Raw genomic sequence first — 22,734 nt, 5'->3', positions numbered from 1 at the left:
TCCTGGCTTGGGGGACCATATGGTACACCAGGGGTTCTAACTGCGGTCCTTCCTGGGTCAGCCTCGTGCAAAGCAAACGCCCTACCACTGAGCCACTGCTCCGGCCCCACTAGTTTATGCTTTTAATATTATATCTTTTTTTTAAGTATTTACATCTAGTAAAGAAGATTGCAGTGATGTTATAAAACATTTTCTAGATTCTTCGTATAATTTGTGAACATTTTACTTTAACTTTCGTCTCATATGAACATTTATTCTGTCTCATTTAATAAAAAGAATTAGATACTCCTCCAGTATTTGAACATGTATTTTCAAAGAATAAAGATATTCTCTTCAAAGTCATGTTCATTAAATTTAGGAAATTCAACATTGATTAGCTAATACTTAGTTCATTTCCAAATTCTTGCCACTTTTTCCCCCAAAGCCAGGATTTTATCAGTGATCTCCCATTACAAGTGATAGTGACTTTTGGTGCCTTGTCTGCTTTTTCTAAATTTTGGAGGACTGGAACTGTGTAAAGATCTTGCCTGCACACAGCCCATATTAATATCTAGCAGCCCTTATGATTCCCCAAGCCCTACTTAGAGAGCACAGAGTCAGAATTAAGCCATGAGCACCACTGGGTATGGCCACAAAACCTAAAATAGTTTAAATTGTTTTGTTTGCCTTTAGTGACCTCCTCAGTGATTCATCTGAATCCTGATTCAGATTCATAAAATGTAATAGTCATGTTTCTTAACTCTAAGTATAGTGAACAAAGTTGTTTCAATAGATTTTTTGTTTTGTTTTGTTTTGTTTTTGTTTTTGTTTTTGGGCCACACTGGCGGTGCTCAGGGTTTACTCCTGGCTGTCTGCTCAGAAACAGCTCCTGGCAGGCACGAGGGACCACATGGGACACCGGGATTTGAACCAACCACCTTTGTTCCTGGATCGGCTGCTTGCAAGGCAAATGCCGCTGTGCTATCTCTCCAGGCCCGTTGTTTCAATAGTAACTAATCAAATGATTTATGAAGCCATTTCTAAAATCAGATTTGTAGGGGTAAGACATTTTCATAATTTGGGGGCAAGAGTGATAGATAGTACAGTAAGTTGGGTGCCTGCTATTTATGTGGCCAACTTGAGCAAGAGACAGGAGGAAGCTCTTAATTCCACTGAGTGGCCAAAGGAAAGAGAAAAAAACATGGTGTTAATAGGAAGGCCTGTAATAAAGCTAAATTCATGTTCCAGATATGTAAGCATTAATATATATCAGGGGACATACAGAGATTTTATCCCCGTGATACCTTAAAGTTTTTTCTATGTTTTATTTTTAGTGTGTACCTTATTTAATTGCTATGGGCACAGATCCAGAACCAGCTATGAGAAACAAGGCCGATCAGCAACTTGTGGAAATAGACAAAAAATATGCTGGATTCATTCATGTATGTATTCTGAAATCAAGTAACCTAAAATACAGAAAAGAATTATTTTCTTAGTACTTTCTTTTAAACATTAATAAGTTGGCTTCCTAATATGTTAATTTTTTAAAAAATAACTAATAAAGAAGCCTGCAATTGAAACCTGTGTTCTCCCTTGAGCACATATCTTGCTTATTCATCTGTTTCTTTGCTTGCCTATTTCCACTATGGAGAAGTCTGTATTTTCTCTTGAACATACACTTCTTTCTTTTTCTTCCATCACATCTTTCTAAATAAATTTCAATGAAAATATATTTTACTTCACAAAAAAATATAAAATAAAACCACTGTCAGGGATACATAGGTTCTATTGTATATTGTGTGATCTTGGTGGCCCACTCTGAGTCTTCGGTTTTCCTTTTCCAAAATGAGTAGATGGGACCAAAGCAATAACAGAGCTGATAGGGCACTAGTCTTGCATGCAGCCAACCTGGGTTCAATCCCTGGCATCAGTATGGCCCCTGGCTACAACCAGGAGCGATCCCTGAATGCAGAGCCACTGGATGTAACTCAAAAAATAGAACTTTTTTTCTTTTTTCTTTTTGTTTTTTGTTTTTGGGCCACACCTAGTGGCGTTCAGGGGTTACTCCTGGATATACACTCAGAAATCGCTCCTGGCAAGCTTGGGAGACCTTATGGGATGCCAGGGGATCAAACACGGGCATCCTGGGTCCCTGCACACAAGGAAATTTGCTGTGCTATTGCTCCAGCCCCTAACCAGAAAAAAATTTTTTTTTTGGTTTTTGGGTCACACCCAGCAGTGCTCAGGGGTAACTCCTGTGTCTGGGCACAGAAATTGTTCCTGGCAGGCTCAAGGGATATGGGATGCTAGGATTCGAACCATTGTCTGTCCTGGATCACTGCATGCAAGGCAAACGTCCTACCACTGTGTTCACCCTACCGCTGTGCTCTCTCTCCAGTCCTAATCAGAAAATTTTTAATTATACTTGTAGCAACAAGTTTACAATAGTGGCTCTTTTGGGGTTGGCTGGTTATTTGTTTTGGTGGTTTGTTTGTTTTTTTCTTGCTTTTTTGGCCACACCTGGATATGAATAGGAGTTACTCCTGGCCATACACAAGAAAGCATATTTGGGTGTTAGAGATTGAACCCAAATAGGCCTTGTGCGAGGCAAATGCCAAAACCCACTAAATTATCACTCAGGACCCATGTAGAAGTTTTAAGTATTTTGTTTCTTTTAATTATTGTAGTTTAGGTTATATGTTTACAGTAATCCAGAGAAAAGATAATATAGTATTCATATTTATTGATTTAAAATGTAGAGCCAAACCTCACCACCTCTATAATGCCTAAAACTTCCACCAACGTTTTTGTTACCTCTTGTCTCTTTATTCTTCCCCACCTCAAAGACCAAGAGTTTTTCATTTAATATGATCTGTTCCCTTGCTTTGTTGTTCTGTGTACCACAAATGAATGAGTACGTCTTGTATTTGTCCTCCTTTTTCTGACTTATTTTAGCATGAAAAACTCCATACTTAACAGTAACACTCTTAGAAGTTTTGGGAATACATCTTCATATCCCTTATGTGTATTTTAAGACTCTTAATTTGCAGACAAAAATGAGGCATCTATTAATTTCAGATGAAAGCAGTGGCCGGTATGAAGATGTCTTACCAGGTACAACAGGCTATTAACACGTGCCTAAAAGATCCCGTAAGGGGTTTCAGACAAGATGAGTCCTCTAGTGCTTTGTGCTCACATCTTTACTCCATGATCCGTGGAAATCGCCAACACAGACGAGCCTTTTTAATTTCTTTACTCAACCTCTTTGATGACACAGCAGTAAGTATAAATACCTTATTACTTTAAGAAAATAAATGTAATTTTATGCCTATGTAATTATTGCTTAAATGTTATCATTTTAGTAAATAATAATTGAATCTGTAATTGTCTTCTGTTTATATAGTAAAAATTGAAGGGAAACTTTTGCAATAAAGTAAATGTAGATAAAGAATAATTTATACTAAGTGTCATAAATTTTGTTAGTATTTTCTCTAAGCACACTTTCAAATAAATTACATTGTCAGACTCATTTAGGGCAATAGATTTTTTACTTAAACAAGAAATCTGTTGGACTCAAATATATTGTTAGAGTAGCTATTCTTAGATCTTTTACTGCTTAGATTTGTTCAGCTTGACTTTATTGTTTTTGGGTTTGGGGCCACATATGGCAATGGCAGTGATAGCATTAGGGGCAGCTACTCCAGTTTTGTGGTTGGAGTAACTTCCAGCAGCAGTACTTAGGACCATAGGATGCCAAAGATCAGTCAGACCTTCTGCATGCAAAGCATCTCTCAGTCCATTGAACTTTTTCTCTAGCCCTCAACAGTTTCTTAATGGAGAGAGCCTACTTTTGTGTAATTACAGTTTTTGACACTTTGTGCTTTGTACAAGTTGCACTGACCAGTTCCATGAGCCAAGAAAACAGAATGTGCTAATCTTTAAATTTACCTCCTGATTTATTCATTTCATTTATTTACCATATTTTCCGGCGTATAAGACGACCCCCTAATTTTGCAGTTAAAACATAGGTTTATGGCCCGGAGAGATAGCACAGCAGTGTTTGCCTTGCAAGCAGCCGATCCAGGACCTAAGGTGGTTGGTTCGAATCCCGGTGTCCCATATGGTCCCCGTGCCTGCCAGGAGCTATTTCTGAGCAGACAGCCAGGAGGAACCCCTGAGCACCGCCGGGTGTGACCCAAAAACCAAAAAACAAAACAAAAAAAAAAAAAAAAACATAGGTTTAGGCCTATATTCGCTGTATCAGACAGAACGTCAGAATGTTCCTGTGCTGCAACTGTATGTACCACAGTTAGCCAATAACAACAAGCAAAGGTTCAAAGGTTATACTGTAATAGACTTTGTCTCTGACTCTGGCCAATCTGATCAATCTTAGATTCAGGTCCAAAACATTGTCTAATTTGCATGCATAAAAAGCCTGCTTGGATTGGCTATGTTAGAGAGGCGGTCCGAGCAGCCTTGCAGTGATTGGTCCCTTATCATAGGCACCTTTTCTGGTAATTCCCTGGTGGCGTCAGTTAATCTCCCCCACTACATGAACCAAATAACACCCCATCCTCAGACCCTAGCACTGAACCACCAACACGGTTAGCTGGGTTTTGCCAGAAGTGGTCTTCAGGTCTCCTGAGTACTGTTTGGGAGCCCCCAAGAAAGAGATTTGGAAACTCTGCAGCCTGATTTTTGTTTGTTTGTTTCATTTAGAGGCATATTGAAACATTTTTCAGGATATACTCGGCGTATAAGATGATCCCTGATTTTCGGTTGACTTTTTTTTGTTTGTTTCAAAAGTCTTATACGCCAGAAAATACGATAACTATTTTTAGCACATCCTGTGTCTTAGCCAGTGTATAAGGAATGTTAAATAGAAATAGAACAGGTGTGTAATCTATCTCTCTTGAGTCTAAAAGAGCAAAAGAGGTGTCAGGGAGATGACTTAAATACTAGTGCCTTGAGCGTGATATCTGACACCATTTGCCCCAACCTCCACTTAATTCCTCTAGCATCATATGGTATGCTCTTAATGGCCATCAAAGACCTACCAAGCAGTCAGCCTACTTTATCATACTGAATATTTCAGGGTGTAGACCTAAATACCTCATTAGTGGGTATGACTTTGGGCTGGAACAATAGTACAGTAGTACATCTGCCTTACACACAGCAAACTGAGTTTTGATATCCAGCATCCCATCTATTCCCCCAAGTACACCAGGAATGATTTCTGAGCACAGAGAGGAGTAATCCTTGAACACTATTAGGTGTGATCCAGAAACATGAAACGTACTGGTATGACTCCTATGTTTGAAAGAAAAAAAACCCTGCTGTTTTTATCACTTTAATCAGTGTATTGCCATTTCCATTTAGAGCAAATCTAAATTTTCCAAAGAAAAATTGTTTATTTTTATCACTTTAATCAGTGTATTGCCATCTCCATTTAGAGCAAATCTAAATTTCCAGAGTGTGCATGTAATTTACTATTCCTTTTTCTAGGGACTACATAAATTTTTTGAAGATTTGGTCTTGCAAATAAATATTAGAAAAAATCTATTTCAGGAAATTCTAAGAGGGAGGCATAAATGAGTCAAAGTATAAGTAAATTATTTTTTTCTGAACATCTTCAAACATAGTATTTTATTGTTAAAAAGTAAATTGACAAAGAATATAGGCTTGAAAATCCCATAGGAAAAAAAAACAGTTATAGGGATAAAAGAATAGGGAAAGAATAGAGTGGATAATAGTGTCAGGTGATGTTCAGAAATGAAGAAAAATGAGTTTTTACTTTTAGAATGGGATATTTGTTATTTAGAGTGGAATATTTGATGGTTAATCAGTGAGAGTTAAAGAAATGGAGAAGGTGTAATGAGCAACTCTTTAGAATTTTCAGAAGTTTAATTTTGATGAGGGCACAATATAGGACTTAGTTATGACCAACGTTAAAGAAACCTTTTAAAATTTTATTTATTTGGAGGAATCCTAAACATTTTCCCTTTCAGAAGGGATATATATTGTAGTGTTAAAATAAATAGGTAGGTCTCTTTATCTGCATTTCCTACCTTCACATTTAAGTGTTGATATGTATTTAAAATATAGGGTCAGTATGGTCCCTCAAGTCTGCCAGGACTGATCCCTGAATACTACCAGGTGTTAACCAAAACAAAAAAACAAAATAGTCTTTATGAAAACAGAATCAAATTATACTTTTGTTTTATTATTTACTCTGTTATAAAATTTCTCTTAATTTACTGCAACTGATTTCTATGCTAAAATATATCTATTTTTAGTTTTGCCATCAAGCTCCACTCAGATTTTATTCTGGGACATAATAAAAATGGTACATGCTTTTTTTCAAAGATCAAAAAAAAAATTATGCATAGAGGTACAGCGAGTAGGGCCCTGCCTTGCCTTGCACATCAAACCCAGGTTTGATCTCCAGCACCCCAGGTGGTCTCCCTAGCTCTGTCAGGAGTGATCCCTGAGTAAAAAGTCAGGAACAAAACCCATCACCACAGGGTATGCCCCAAAAACAAAAAGTACAATAAGCATATCCTGAATATTATTAGCAAGTTTATTTTGTCTTGAGATTTTTTTCTTGCGCTACTACTGTTGAGTTTTATTCATTTAATAAGATAGCAGAATAGGAGAATATGTATTCTGATTGCTAGTTTCATTTCTATCTTTTTTTTTGTTAACCTGTAATTTTTTTTATTTAAATGTTAACATGGCCTTTCTATTTCTGTTCATATATAAACATGAAAAATGAGTCTATTCTTACGGGAGGAGGGGGCAATACTGGTTGGCGCACTGGATCTGTTCCTAACTTTGTGCTCAGGTTTCATACTTGGCTGTGCTGGTGTGGAGGTCTATATGTGGTACCAGAGATCATACCAAGATTGATTCCACACAAAGCTAGCCTCTTGACACCTGTGCGGTCCATCTGGCCCTAATCTTAGTTGTTAAGGCAAGAAACTACTATCCACCATAATTCTTCTCTAAATATAATCGTCTCAGAATTGTTGCAGTGTCAAGTTGTTAGCATAATCAGAATTAAGTTATATGTATATAGAAAACATATAATTTATAATTAGGTGAATCTTTTTAAACCATAGTACTATAATTACTACCTATTTTTGAAGGTAGAATAGTAACTATAATTTCCATATGGGTTAAATTCTTAGGCACACCATAATAATTATTAATTTATATGTGGTATAGATTTATCAACTTGAGGCATTTTTACTTGTACACTAATAAACTTTACTTCTTTCCTACTTGAGGCATCATGATATAAAATGATATAAAATCTTTTAAATGAGTATGTTTCTTTTATAATAATGAATTTTGTTCCCTCTCTTCCCTTCTAACCTTCTACCTCTTCTGTCTCTTTCTGAAACATTAACTGAGGAGAAAGAACCCTATAATATGTTTTATGAAAAGAATTTTGGCTGCATTTCTAGATTATCTATTAACTGTGTACTTTTTTTAATTTCCAGAAAACCGAAGTGAATATGCTCTTGTATATAGCAGACAATCTAGCCTGTTTTCCATATCAAACACAAGAAGAGCCATTGTTTATAATGCATCATATAGATATTACACTTTCAGTTTCTGGTAGTAACCTACTGCAGTCATTCAAGGAGGTAAGTTACATGTGTTATTATTCTGTTTGTTTGTTTGTTTGTTTTTGGGCCACATCCGGTGGTGCTCAGGGGTTACTCCTGGCTGTCTGCTAAGAAATAGCTCCTGGCAGGCACGGGGGACCATATGGGACACCGGGATTCGAACCAACCACCTTAGGTCCTGGATCGGCTGCTTGCAAGGTAAACACCGCCGAAGTACAGGCATGTTATTTTCACTTTTTCATTTCTCATTGTTCTCTTTATTCATTTCACAAATATATAAAATCTTTGTAAAGAACTTAGTGAAATATGAATATGAAATATTCATACTATGAATAGTATTTGATTTGAGAAGAGGAAGTGGGTTGATATTTTATTTCTTTTATAAAAGCATATGGATTTTTCTAATGATAAACATCCCACTTTATTTCTCTTTTTGTTGTTGTTTTTTGGTTTGGGGCCACACTCATGGTGCTCAGAGATTACCTCTGACTCTGCATTCAGAAATCACTCCTGGCAGTCTTCGGACCATACGGGATGCCTGGGATCTAACCTGGATCAGCCACATGCAAGGCAACTGTCCTACCCACTGTGTTATCACTCCAGCTCTATTTCTCCTTTTTTATTTTTTTTTCTTAGAGTATGAATTTTAGGTATTTGAGGGTGCTCATTTGTATATTCATCTAAACACTGTTTTATAAAGAAATTTGCAGGGGCCGGAGAGATAGTATGGAGGTAAGGCGTTTGCCTTTCATGCAGGAGGTCATCGGTTCGAATCCCAGTGCCCCATATGATCCCCTGTGCCTGCCAGGAGCAATTTCTGAGCCTGGAGCCAGAAATAACCCCTGAGCACTGCTGGGTGTGACCCAAAAACCATAAAAAAAAAAAGAAAGAAAGAAAGAAATTTGCATTCTGGAGAGATAGTACAGCGATTGAAGCTTTTGCCTTGCATGCAACCAACACCATGCAGTTCAATCCCCAGCAGCAAGCACATGGTTTCCCCCCCCCCCCCAGCACTTCTAGGAAAGACTGCTGAGATAGTCAGAAGTGACTCCTTCCCCTCACAAACATGACTGGGAGTGACCCCGGTTTTTTTGTTTGGTTTGGTTTGGTTTTTGTTTTTGGGCCACACCCAGTGACAATCAGGTTGTAACTCCTGGCTATGCACTCAGAAATCTTGGGGGACCATATGGGACACTGGGGTAGCAGGGATCAAACCGCAGTCTGTCCTAGGTTAGTGCGTGCAAGGCGCCACCACTCTGGCCCCCCTGCATTTTAAATATATAATAAAAAAGTAAGATACACATGAGTATAAATATAGAACCAAAATATAGGGCCAAAGAGAGTATAGCAAGTATGACACTTGCTTTGCACTCAGCTGGCCAAGGTTCAATCCCCTGCATCCTATATGGTCCCCTAAGCTTGCCAGGAGTGATTCCTGAGTGCAGAGCCAGGAGTAACCCCTGAGCACTTCTGGGCATGGCCCAAATAAATACAGAGCTTACAAATAAACACAAATTTTGTAATACTGTTTTCTTTATATCCTGCATAAGCATCATTATGAAGTTGTCTTAATCTATGCCCCAAATCTTCACTAATTGATTACTGTATTTCACATTCATAGAAAGAAATATATTTAGCTTCTGGGGCCAGAGAAATAGCATGGAGGTAGGTTGTTTGCCTTGCATGCAGAAGGACAGTGATTCCAATCCCAGCATCCCATATGGTCACCCAAACCTGCCAGGAGTGATTTATGAGTACAGAGCCAGGAGTAACCCCTAAGCATTGCCGAATGTGACCAAAAAAAAAAAAATTTAGCTTTAATATAATAATACTTGATGTATTACTAGGCACATGGTAGATAATAAGTACCTCTTTATAAATTGTAATAGTGCCTGATGCTACAAAAAGCCATAATGATCAAAACTCAGCCTATTGAAATCACTAAATCAGTAAGGTTATTAGAGTAAGCATTATGATTACAAAGGTATCTGAATCCTTGTGACTTGAAGCATGGATCAATACCAACAACATCGGTGTCACCTGAGACGCTATGTAGAACTATAGAAATTCAGAACCTGTCCTAGACTGCTGAATCAGTATCAGTGCAGAGGGGATGTAAGGCTACTCCTGGCTCAGTGCTAAGGAATCTCACCTGGCTGTGCTCAGTGGACCAAATGTAGTGCCAGGGATTGGCCCACAGGCGGCCACATGCAAGATAATCAACCCCTGTAATAATCTCTGGCCAAAAATCTGCTTTTTAAAGAAAATGCTGTTTTAATATATCAATATAAATTTGAGTTTATCCTTTCTCAGAAGCGTTAGCCATAAGTTATATCTATATATGTTTATAATTACTTCTCCTATTTTATGTAACTATTACATTTGAATAATTCTTAGTAATCCAGTGTTACTTTCTTCACCCTTTCCTTAAAAATTACTGTGGAGTCTGGGGAGAGAGAGTACAGTATGTAAGGTTCTTGTCTTACACATGACTGACCAGAGTTCAGTCCCTGGTGCCCTATATGTTTCCCCAAGCCCTTCCAAGAGTGATATCTATACCAGCAATAATTCTTGAACACCAAAAACAGACAAAAAACTAAACAACTTTGCATTTTGTTATTTGATGCTGAGCTAGATTTGGTGCTCCAGCCAGTGTTAGGATGCAGCTGTGGTGTATAAGATGGGGAGCCGGGGGGGGGGGGGGGGGGGAGGGAACTAAGGACCTCTGACATGCAAGGTATGGTATGTACACCACCTTTTGAGCTATTATGTGTTGTAAAAATTTAGCACTCATCCATAGAGACAGTATAACGGGATAAGATGCTTGCATTCAGCTTACCCTAATTTAGTTCCCTAACAGTGCATAGGTCCCCAAGCACTGCTATTTTTGACCTCCAAATTAAGTACTTTGGGCCACAAATCTGTTTTTCACTTCACTGTCATAAACACACTATGATTATGAATGAGTGATACCAAGTGATTGTTTCCTTCAGATTGATTCCTTCATTTGGTGACTTTTCAGATGTGTATACTGATGCACTAGGAATTTTCACAAGGGAAATGAAAGGGCAAGGTTAGATGTAAAAGGCTGCAGCATATGCTTTTACATGCAAGTAGCACAAATTCAGTTTCCATTACTGTATGGGTCGCCAAGCCCCACTACATGCGGTCGTGGGGCAAAAAGCTTTATAGAACAAAGAAACAGAGCTGAAGTATTTGAGAAAGACTATGAGGCCAGAGCAATAAGCTCAGAAAACTAGAGCTGTGCCTGCAGCCAGAGGCCCCAAGTTCAGCTCCTGACCTACCCTTAACTTCATTTAACCTAACACCTCCAAATATAACCCTGTGACACCCCACACACACACACACCATAGGGTGATCTTAACACAAATTAAGCCCAAGCATTGAGCTATTGAACATTCAGTTGAGTATCACCAGAAGTGGCTACCCAGTTCCCTAAACACTGCTTAAGCAACTCCTACTCTCCCAATTTTTAGAAAGGTCTTGGAAGGAGAATTTGATAGACGCTATTTAAGTGTATATTATTCTCATTTAAGTTAAAATTACTATTTGTCTTCATTACTGACTTCACTGTATTCTAAAATGATACTTTTCTGGGGGATGGACAGTTCTGGAAATGGTACCCTAAGTCTTATACATATGTATATATAAATATAATCATATATATGTGCGTATTTTTATTATTTTGTGTTGTATGTGTATTATATAAAGTCATGTACTCTATGGTTGACTCAGCCCCCAAAATGATGCTTAAATAATTTATTTTTTAATACTGGTCCTGAAACCTAATTCCCGCCCTTCCCAGGGTTACAACCCCAGTTGTTTATGAAAAGTAAGATTTCATGGGGCCGGGAAGGTGGCGCTAGAGGTAAGGTGTCTGCCTTACAAGCGCTAGCGTAGGACAGACCGCGGTTCGATCCCCCGGCGTCCCATATGGTCTCCCCAAGCCAGGGGCGATTTCTGAGCTCATAGCCAGGAGTAACCCCTGAGCGTCAAACGGGTGTGGCCCAAAAACCAAAAAAAAAAAAAAACCAAAAAAAAAAAGATTTCATTATATTGAATATTAATCTAAAAGTGCTTTTTGGGAGCGGTTATTTGGAGATCATGTTACTAGTGGTTTTGATTTTATAGTTTTGCTTTATTGTCTCTTACACAGAATAATCTTTTTTTCTTTTAATTGTAGTCCATGGTAAAAGACAAAAGGAAAGAGAGAAAGTCATCTCCAAATAAGGAAAATGTGTCAAGTGAGAGCGAAGAAGAAGTTGCCAGGCCTCGGAAGTCACGAAAACGAGTGGATTCTGATTCTGATTCTGATTCTGAAGATGATATAAATTCAGTAATGAGATGTTTACCAGAAAATTCAGCTCCTTTAATTGAATTTGCAAATGTCTCCCAGGGTATTTTATTGCTTTTGATGTTAAAGCAGCATTTGAAAAATCTTTGTGGATTTTCTGATAGGTAAGGTGAACTAAGCAACAAGATATAATGAGCATTGTGTATTTATACAAAAAAATCTCAGAGCCAGAGCCTGAGAGATCTAGAAGAGAGAGAGAGAGCTAGCACAGTGGTAGAGTATTTACCTTGCACCCAGCTGACCTGGGATGTACTCGCATTTGGTTCCCCTAGCCTGCCACGAGTGACTTCTGAGCACAGAACCTGGAATAACCCTTAATTGCTGTCAGGTGTGGCACAAAAACAAAAACAAAAAATACAGCTTAGTTTTTATTTAAATTTGAACTTTACTTCAATGTAATGCTTCATTAAATGAACAGGAAGTTTTGGGTATGGATAGATGACTCAGTGGTCTAGCGCACATGCTTTGTTCGTACTGGGACCCAAGTTCAAACTCCAGTACCATGTGTCCTTCTGCCCCCTACCCCCATCTAGGAGTCCTAAATTACTACTGGCATAGCCCTACTGGTCCCTTGAACAGCACAACAGGGCCCAAGTTGTTTAGCATTCTTTGGCTTTAGCAGTGAACCACCAGGCCATGTATCAGCCAGGAGTTATACCTGGGCCCTCTGAAAACTCCCCTTCTGAATACTATCTTCAACGAAGAAAGTTTTTCTTTCTTACTACTATATAGTATGCTTTAATATGACCCATAATTCATTCTGTTATTGGATAAGACAAACATTCCTTTACTTGGTGATAATGTATTATATATTAAAGGATTTACTTTATTGAGTACCATTAAAAGATTGTATTAGGGAATTATGCTTATCTTAAAATAAATTATAGGGCTAGAGAGATAGTATATAGTTCACATGCCAGTTATTGTGAATTCCTTATAATTTGGGGAACAATTTTTGAGGGATGCAGCCCTCATCTAGCAATGCTCAGAAATCGCTTTTGGCAGGGCTTTGGGCTTGGAATTCCTTGCCATTTTAGTGATTATTACTCGATATATAGTTCTTTTCTGCTTTTTACCCATGGAATTTTGGTCATTTTCTATTTTAATAGAAGCTTTAACCTTTGAGTTTTGTGACTCCAATACAGAGGACAGATAAAGTAAAGTCGACCTGGTAGGAAGTCATTGGCAAACAGACTTTTATTTATTTTATGTTTATCCTCTTGTTTTTGCACAAAAAAAAGGTTCACACTATATGGACTTGGTTTTCTTTCCTTCCACCTGTGCCTAAGAAAAACTAGAATCAGCTATTTCTTTTTTCAGTGAGAAATATTTGTGTTGTTAAATATTGGCAAGTAATTTAAGACCTTGTAACATCTTGAGTCAATGCTAAGAAATTGGACTTTTTTTTTTTTTTTTTTTTTTTTTTTTAGTTTTTGGGTCACACCGGCTGTGCTCAGGGGTTACTCCTGGCTGTCTGCTCAGAAATAGCTCCCGGCAGGCACGGGGACCATATGGGACACCGGGATTCGAACCAACCACCCTTGGTCCTGGATCGGCTGCTTGCAAGGCAAACGCCGCTGTGCTATCTCTCCAGGCCCAAGAAATTGGACATATTTTTAAGAAGTTAATATTCAGTAGTTTCCAATATTAAAAGTTGGGAGGCAGGTAGGGCATTTGCCTTGCATGTGGCCAACTTGGTTCCAATCCTCAGCATCCCATATAATCCCAGGAATGAATTCTGAGCACAGAGCCAGGAGTAAATCCTGAACACTATCAGGAATGGCCCCAAAATAAAAACAAAAAACTGTCCTACAAGCCTGAGATTAATTACCAAGCATTGAGGAGAGGTGGTAGAATCGAGAAGAAAGAGGTAGACTCCGAGTGATATAAGGACATTGGTCGAAGGTGAGGTTCTTGCACTTTGGAAATGGTGAAGATGCAGCATTTTGTACATCAAAACCATAACCATTAACATTATTATAACCATGTTACCTAAACTACAATTAAAAACTTTAACAAAACATATCTTAGACCTGATACTAAAAATGTAGGCATGGAGGACATGAGACACTGATTTCATTCAAATGATATCTTCAATCAATTTTTTTTTAATTTTGTGTCCAGCTTACTGGTTGCAATTTATTTGGATTTTTTGTTTGCTTGTGTTGGGTTTTGGGGGGATGGGAGGATTTTTTGGCCACAAGCGACACTGGGTATAACCCAAAAACCAGAATTTTTTTGTTTGTTTGTCTTAGGGCCACACTCAGTTACACTCAGGGGTTACTCTGGCTCTGCGCTCAGAAGTCATTCCTGGCAGGCTTGGGACTATATGGGATGCCAGAAATCGAACCCAGGTTCGTCCCAGGTTACCGTGTGCAAAGCAAATGCGCTTCTACTGTGGTTGCAATTTATTTGACAAAAGTTTACTAGTAAATTGGGGCCAGAGCAATGGCACAAGCAGTAGGGCTTTTGCCTTGCACACTTTAATCTATCTGGACAGACCTCGGTTCCATCCCCCAGTTTCCCAATTGGTCCCCCCAAGCCAGGAGCGATTTCTGAGCACATAGCCAGGAGTAACCCCTGAACGTCACCGGGTGTGGCCCCAAAACAAAAAACAAAAAAATTATTAGTAAATAGAATCTAAATAAATCTAAATAAGAATCTAACTAAAATAAATTTAAATGTAAATTTAAATTTAAATGTAAATACCTAGGAAAGTACCTTAAGCTAATGGTTTTATTTTTCCAAAACAGTAAAATTCAGAAATACTCTCCATCTGAATCTGCCAAAGTGTATGATAAAGCGATAAATAGAAAAACAGGAGTTCATTTTCATCCCAAACAAACACTGGACTTCTTGAGGAGTGATATGGCTAATTCCAAAATCACTGAAGATGTGAAGAGGAGTATCGTAAAACAGTATCTAGATGTGAGTAGTAAAGCTAGATATATTTTCCTCAAATAATGAATTCTTGAAAACTTAATTCTTCTCTGGTGGGGAAATAGCTGTTTCTCCTTTACACTGAAGGTAAGCTTAATGAATGAACTGACAAGATTACTTTCTCTAATGGATTTAACAAGTTACTTTTTTATGTTTTTCTTTTAATGAGATCAACTGCAAAGTCACATTGCATTGGATCATGAAGAGAGGAGTGGTTATTAAGAACTTAAATCTAGAACTTTTTAAAAAGCAATTTGATATAAATTTAAGTTAATTGTTACTTTTTAGGTTGCCTTCTGAGGGTAGAGGAAGTTTAGAGGATAGGGTGCTTTCCTTGCTCGTAACCAATCCAGGTTTGATCCTCTGCACCCCTTATGGCCCTCAAACACCTCCAGAAGTGACCCCCAAAGCACAGAGCTAGGAATACGCCCAGAGTACAGCAAGGGTGGGAACTCCCCTCCCAGCAGGAAAAAAAATTTTTTTTTCATTATATCAACTGTTAATGTATTTTTCTCAGGAAGTGCTCTTTTTTTTATTATTTTTAGCAAAATGGAAAGTTTAGGAAAAGGTCTTCTATGGGGGTTGGGAGAGTCAGTACAGAGGATAAAACACTTGCCTTGCATGCAGCTGTCCCTGGTTTGATCTCTGGCACCACTCATGATTCCACCCCTCACCCCAACACTTTCAGACTCACTCCTGAACACAGAGCGGCTGAACAATTCCTATTGAGTGTCCTAAGGGTATGGGAATTGGGGGCAGCATAATGAGTCATTCTTTCTTTTTGAGGGGCCACACCCATTTGACACTCGGGTTACTCCTGGCTATGCGCTCAGAAATTGCCCCTGATTTTGGGGGACAATATGGGATGCCGGGGGATTGAACCATGGTCCATCCTAGGCTAGCGCTTGCAAGGCTTATCTCTAGCGCCACCTCTCAGGCCCCAAGTCATTCTTTCATTCATGTAAAGCAAAAGTTTTAATTCTAGTTTAATTTTAGTTTACTATAAGAGTACTGGTTATTTTTTGTTTGGTTAAATAAGATTGAAATCTACACAGTGGATTTCATATATTCCATAGACTGATAGGTAATCTTATACTCTATAAAGTTGAAAAATTAGCATGCAGTTTACCCCTCATTAAATCCCCAGCACTACTGAGTACCCTTGGGAGTGAACCACTGAACACTGCTGAATGTGACCCAAAACCAAAAAAAAATGAAGAGAAGAAATGGATTTTAGTTTCTCTTTTTAAAAGCTTCAATACCTTGGGGACTGGAGAAATAGTATAAAGGGTAGGTGCTTGTCTTATATGCAACCAAAACAGATTGCAGCTCCAAGACCTACCAAGAGTAATCCCTGAGTGCAGAGCCAAGACTGACTAAACCTAGGGCATAGCTGGGTATGGCCCAAAGGCAAAACAACAAAAAAGTTGCAGCATCTTTTGGGGGGGCAGGACACAAGAAAATGGCTAACAGTAATATTTCAATCTTTTGGCCATATCTGGCCCACCCTCCGTTTTTATAGTAAATATATGTTTTACTTGGACCAGAGTGGGTAGAACTTTTGCCTTGTACGTGGCTGAGGCAAGTTCGGTCCCCAGTATTTCATATGGTCTTCCAAGCCTGCCAGGAGTAACTTCTTAGTGCAGAGCCAGAAGCACTGCAAGAGCACTGCCAGGTCTGACCCTCGACCCCTCCCCCAAATACAAAGTTTTATTGGGTCTGCATGCTTGCCTTGGTTTAATCCTTAGCATTTAGTATGGTCTTCCAAGCACTCTGAGGAATAATTCCAAAAAAAAGTATTGAAATTAAAATAAAGGCTTTCAAAGGGCATTTTTCACCACATCCAGTGATACTCAGGATTATTCCTGGCTCAGCTCTCAAGGATCACTCCTGGCTGTGCTCAGTGGGCTCTATGGAGTGCCAGGGATTGAACCAGTCAACCACATAGAAGGCAAATGCCCTATCTGCCTAAAAATAAGATTTATTGAAAATATGCTCATGTATTTATATATTTTTTAGAATTGCCTTCATTCTGTAGTTTCATGTTTATTGTGTAATTTAAAGTGTTTAAAAGTGTTTGGCTGGCTAAAGTAGCTGAAGTCTTTTTCACCCATACCAGCTACTTATTGCTTTATAAAACATTTGGAAAAAATATTTAAAGGAAAATATTTAGCAATTTGTTAAGTCTTGTTTGAAAATATTTATTTAAGCCAGTAAATTACTTCTGTTTTTTTTGTAGTTCAAACTTCTCATGGAACATCTGGACCCTGATGAAGAAGAGGAAGAAGGGGAGGTGTCAGCTAGCACAAATGCTCGGAATAAAGCAATTACCTCGCTGCTTGGCGGAGGCAGCCCTAAAAATAATGCAGCAGCAGAAACAGAAGATGATGAAAGTGATGGGGAGGATAGAGGAGGAGGCACTTCAGGGGTGAGGCGGAGGAGGAGTCAACGTATTTCGCAGCGTATTACGTAAAATGATTTTTATGTGCTTATATATGTCAGTCTATTAAATGTACATCAAGTAATGTAATACTATTAAGAGAATATTTTGTAGATAGAGATTCTCTACTTAACCATTTATAATACTTTTTGTAGAAAGTTTAACATAAAAGACAATAAAAATGAAAAGCAGAAATGAGATTTATCCAATATAAAGGGGTATTAATTTTCCTTGAATTGTATTAATGTGTGTTATCCTTTTTTATTGTTGCTAAGTTTTATGTAGCTTTATGGTTCATATGTATATATAATTTTATATATCAATAAGAGTAAAGACGGGTACAAAATTAAGAGTTATATGGTTTTACAAGTATATGTTAACCCCTTGGCGCTGGCGGTCATGGTGCGTCTCATTGCCGGCAATGGAAGTGTTCTGGGAAATCCCAGCTCCCGGCGTCAAGGGATTAAAAGCAATAAAAACAATAATTTCACTAAAATTCTTTTGTGTAACACTTGGTCTTTTTTCCCCCCCCCCTCCCAATGTTTTAGTCATTGAGAAGGTCAAAACGAAATTCAGACTCTACGGAGTTGGCAGCACAGATGAATGAAAGTGTTGACGTCATGGATGTCATCGCTATTTGCTGTCCAAAGTACAAAGATCGACCACAAATTGCAAGAGTAGTACAGAAAACCAGCAGTGGCTTCAGTGTTCAGTGGATGGCAGGCTCCTACAGTGGCTCCTGGACTGAGGCTAAGCGCCGTGATGGCCGCAAACTGGTGCCTTGGGTAGACACTATTAAAGAGTCAGACATTATTTACAAAAAAATTGCTCTAACGAGTGCTAATAAGCTGACTAATAAAGTTGTTCAGACTTTACGATCCCTGTATGCCGCCAAGGATGGGACTTCCAGCTAATGAATTTGTACATGCAGCCAAATTTACAGGAATTTTTTAAAGGCAAAAAACTTGAAATATCAACTTCTGGCAAAAAAAAAAAAAAAATAGCAGTTTTATGAAGAGTGAGAATGCAACCTGGGATACAGGAACAAAAGAAGGAAATGTTGGGCAAACATTTTGTGGGAGCTCCCTTCGCTGTTGTGCAGCAGAAACAGATTCTCAGTTCATTTTTACTCCCACTGTATTATAGTTTAACAAAAATTGTTTATATCTTGGAAAAAACTTTCTGTTTAAAAAATAAACAAGTGAATGTTGGAAATTAGTCTGTTAATGTTCTTAATAAAGTGTTCTTGGAGTTTAACCTAGCAGCGGATGGCTTTCTTTAGCTTAGCCCAGTTTCCAGGGAAGCATTGTTTTTTCCAGGCTGTAAAATGGCAGAATCTCCTGGATATGGATATATAATTTATTCTGTTGAAAACAAAACAAAACAAAAAAAAAAAAGCATGCAGTATCTATGACCTATCTGCAGAAGGAGTTTTTGTAAATGTAGATTTTGATGTATTAGGTCACCCTGAAAACAATACAAGAAAAGGGATCCCCAGGCAATCTGGTGGAGCAAATACTGCAATAAATTTTTTTACTTCTCTTTGTTACTTGTCTGTTTCCATTTGAATTTCTTATTGTAAAGATCTGTTTAAATCCATTTATATTATTTTGCAGTCTTATGTAAAATTTATTATATCACTGGTTTTAAAAGCAAAACAAGATATTGTTTATACAGTTTGTATAGGCTGACTTCTGAATAATTGGTATCTATTATTTTCATTCCCATATGAGGGTGTAAACAATTAACTCCAGGGTTTTATTGTATCCTGCAATATTTAGTATTAACTATATGATTTTAGCACTGTGCCAAACACATTTTCAAGAGTACATTTTGATATAAAAAGAAACTATAGTTTATTCTTTGTATGTTTCAATTTCTTTCAAATAATGTCATGATGGTAGTATTTATTTTATAAGCCTCGGGAAAAGGTAACAATCTTGGGGAAAAGTAACAGCCATGCTATTTTGGGAAACGCATTTATCTTAGTTAAAATTATGCCATGTGTTATAGAAATACAATGAGATGAATATAATGCTTCGTAATTACACTTTTCACAAGTTATTTTTTAATGCTGATAAAGGAGTAATTTTTCTAGTTGAGGTGTTTATCACTTTCTATTCTAAAATTTTTATACATCTTTTGGAAGTAGTTTTCATTGCTACTGCAAGTGGGAGGGTGGGATTTAATCACTTAATTCACATAGTTGATGTCTAAAATATACAGGGGATGAGGTATGTTTTAAACGTAATTCTTTTTACATACATTTTTAAAAATTGACATCAAATATGCTGTTTTATTAAATTGGCCAGTAAATAAAGACCACTCAATTTGTAACAAAGTGATATTGCCACAAAATACCTTTTTTGTGAATACTTATTAAAAACACAGTGAAAATAACTTTCTAGGTTCTATTTCCTATGTGGAATTCTTTCAGGACATTTTCTTGAAGGAAATTTTTTTTCTCACTCTTCTCTTCTGCTTAATTACATGTTTTCTCTTTTTTCTACTGTGAACCAAATGAAATTGGGTCCTTACTTGGAAACTTATTAACCTATGATTTGTTTTGAGGTGGTTTATGAAAATTATCAGTGACTACAGCATCAGTTTATAAAAATGATGACAAAAGCCCATTGTTAGAGTACTAAAGAATAAAAATGCGGATTTTTAAAATCCTATTTCGAATGTTTTATGAGCCTGACACTTAATATTGCATGCTGTTCTCTAATTCATACAATTCTACTTATCCCCAACATGTAGGTAAAGACAAACAGGCTCACAAGGAATCATTAATTTACTAATAAATGTTATAATAGATACTGGAATTTGAAATTGAGAAATTATGTCTCTACTTCAATATCAGACACTAAGGAGATGATTTTCTGTTGCGTGTGCATGTGCACCAGGGATTGATCCCAGTTTCACACATACCTCTGAGTTCTGTCCTTTACTCTTTTAAAAGAGGTGATTATTAAAAAAGTAAACCAGTTCTAAATATTAATTGGGTATCCACATTAACAGTAATGCCTGTTTCCTCAGTTGATCATAGGTGAATTGCTGTGTTTAGAAATTTTTGAATATTTGATGTAATATTTTAGCTACTAATGTAAGCCAAAAGTTAATCTGACTCAAACAAGCAAGCTTAACTTCGAAATATGCAAGCCACATTGCAAAAAAGATGTCTCAAGAATGATTATTTTAGCTCTTGGCATTAAAATTAATTAGAGCCTTAATCAAATATATAAAAAATGTTTTATTGGAAATTTATAAAGTTCAATATAAATTTGTAATTTAATGCCACAGTTGGCTTTTATTTAAAATGTTGTATTTTATATAAAATTCCAATTACATTTTAACTAATATGTAATATGAAATATTAGTATTTTCTTATTTTAAATATTTTTATGGTTTAAGTTTTATTATCCATACCAAAATTCAAATGCAGGAAACAATTTGGTATTCTTTAGTAGAAGAAATGCTAAATTTTTAGATTAATAGAGATCCTCTCTGTGGTTTTTCGGGGGTGGTTTGTATTTTTGTTTTTTGTTTGGGGTTTTTTTTTGGTTTTGGTTTTGGTTTTTGGGTCATACCTGGCATGCTCAGGGGTTACTCCTGGCTCTGCTCTTAGAAATCAACCTTGGCAAGCTCAGGGGACCGACCATATGGGATGCTGGGAATCGATTCTGGTCAGCCGAATGCAAGGCAAATGCCCTACAGCTGTGCTATCTCTCCGCCCCCAGACCTCTCTTTGTGGTAATTGATGTATTTAAATTGTTGCCAGGTAGCAGGTACACGGGCATTTTTGATGGCCTATATATTATTCTCATGAAAACAGGTGAGTCAAAATTTTTGTCCAGTGTTGAACTCAACCAGGAAGCAAATTTAACCTGTGTTTAGAAATAAATTTAATGAGCAAAGTGTAGTTTTCCCTCCACCACACATTTTGTTATACAAAAACTAATACTGGTCACCATTCCAATTTCTACAAGTCTGCATCTTCAGAACAGTTTACTCATTTAAAATAGTATGATTCGATAATATTTTCTCCACAAACCTTCTTGTTCGTTATCTATTGCCCTTTGCCCTTTAAGATTGTATAGTTAATTTGTCACAAAGCATTTTACACATTGATTTTTATTTGAAATTTTTTTCTAAATGAAAGCCTTGTTCTATTTATCCTATCTGAAAAATATTTGAATGCAAATTGGTTTGAACCAATTTGACCAAACAAATTAGTTTGATTAGTTTATTGACTAAGGTTTTAAAATCCCTATGTTGTTCTATGTCAACTATATACTAAATCACCTTTTGTACAACCTCAGTGTATATGACTTTCCTTGTTCAGTGTGATACAGTACACAATTTTTTTCTTAAACTACTGTAACTTGGGGGCCACACCTGGTAGTTCTTAGGGATCACTCCTGATTCTGTACTCAGGGATTACTCTTGGTGGGCTCAGGACTATATTTGATTCTGGGTTTCAAGCCCAGCTTTTCTGCATGCAAGCAGAAAAGGCAAGCACCCTACCCGGTGTATTCTCCAGCCAAAACTATAAGTGATAGAAACACCATGCATCTATCAATTCAGTTATTTCTAGTTTTGAACTATGTCATATGTACTTTCTTTTTTACCTAACAAGTTGGGTAAATGTTTTATACCTTATTGTATCAAATATCCTATAAATACAAGTCAAGTCTTTTTTATGTGCCTTTTTTTTTTTTGGTTTGTTTTTGGTTTTTAGTTTTTGGGTCACACCCAGCAGCACTCGCATGTTACTCCTGGCTCTATGCTCAGAAATTGCTCCTGGCAGGCTCAGGGGACCATATGGGATGACGGGGTTTGAACCACCTTCTTTCAGCATGCAAAGCAAACGCCCTACCTCTATGCTATCTCTCTGACCCCTCATGCCCCCCCCTTTTTTTTTTTAAGTTCTTACAGGTTTCTTTGTATCTTTTTGTTCTTTTACCATACCCAGCGTTGCTCAGGGGTTACTCTTGGCTCTGCACTCAGGAACCACTCCTGGTGGTGCTCAGGGGACCATACGGGATACCTGGGATTGAATCTGGTTGGCTCCGTGCACAACCAACAACCTACTTGCTGGACTATCTCTTGGGACCCTGCAATTTTTTAATTAAAAATAAATCCTTGGGGCTTGGGAGGGATGGGGGTTTTTTGGTTGGTTGTTTGGAGGCCACACCCAGCTTTGCCAGGGCTTACTCCTGGCTTTGCACTCAGGTATAACTCCTGCCCAGCTTGGGGAACCATATGTGTGGTGCCAGGAATTACTCAGGTTGGCTGTGTGTAAGGCAAGCACCCTACCTGCACCCACCCCTATCCTTAAGTTTCTTTTTGAAAAATTGACTATA

The 22,734-nt window shown here is 37.6% G+C and overlaps 1 protein-coding gene across 1 annotated transcript in view; it reads left to right on the top strand.

Annotated features, from left to right (window-relative positions):
• NIPBL (NIPBL cohesin loading factor) overlaps positions 1-18,917 on the top strand; it is a 207,921-nt gene extending 189,004 nt beyond the window's left edge. The window contains exons 41-47 of the mRNA XM_049768359.1: positions 1,314-1,421; positions 3,058-3,258; positions 7,485-7,631; positions 11,818-12,092; positions 14,742-14,916; positions 17,168-17,356; positions 17,917-18,917. Of these exons, the coding sequence (XP_049624316.1) occupies positions 1,314-1,421; positions 3,058-3,258; positions 7,485-7,631; positions 11,818-12,092; positions 14,742-14,916; positions 17,168-17,356; positions 17,917-18,282 (1,461 nt within the window). The 3' untranslated portion in view covers positions 18,283-18,917. The remainder of the gene's footprint in view (positions 1-1,313; positions 1,422-3,057; positions 3,259-7,484; positions 7,632-11,817; positions 12,093-14,741; positions 14,917-17,167; positions 17,357-17,916) is intronic.
• Positions 18,918-22,734: the final 3,817 nt, after the last annotated feature.

The sequence above is a fragment of the Suncus etruscus genome, chromosome 2, assembly GCF_024139225.1.
Source record: "Suncus etruscus isolate mSunEtr1 chromosome 2, mSunEtr1.pri.cur, whole genome shotgun sequence".
Lineage (NCBI taxonomy): Eukaryota > Metazoa > Chordata > Mammalia > Eulipotyphla > Soricidae > Suncus > Suncus etruscus.
This window is presented reverse-complemented; position numbering and strand designations above follow the sequence as displayed.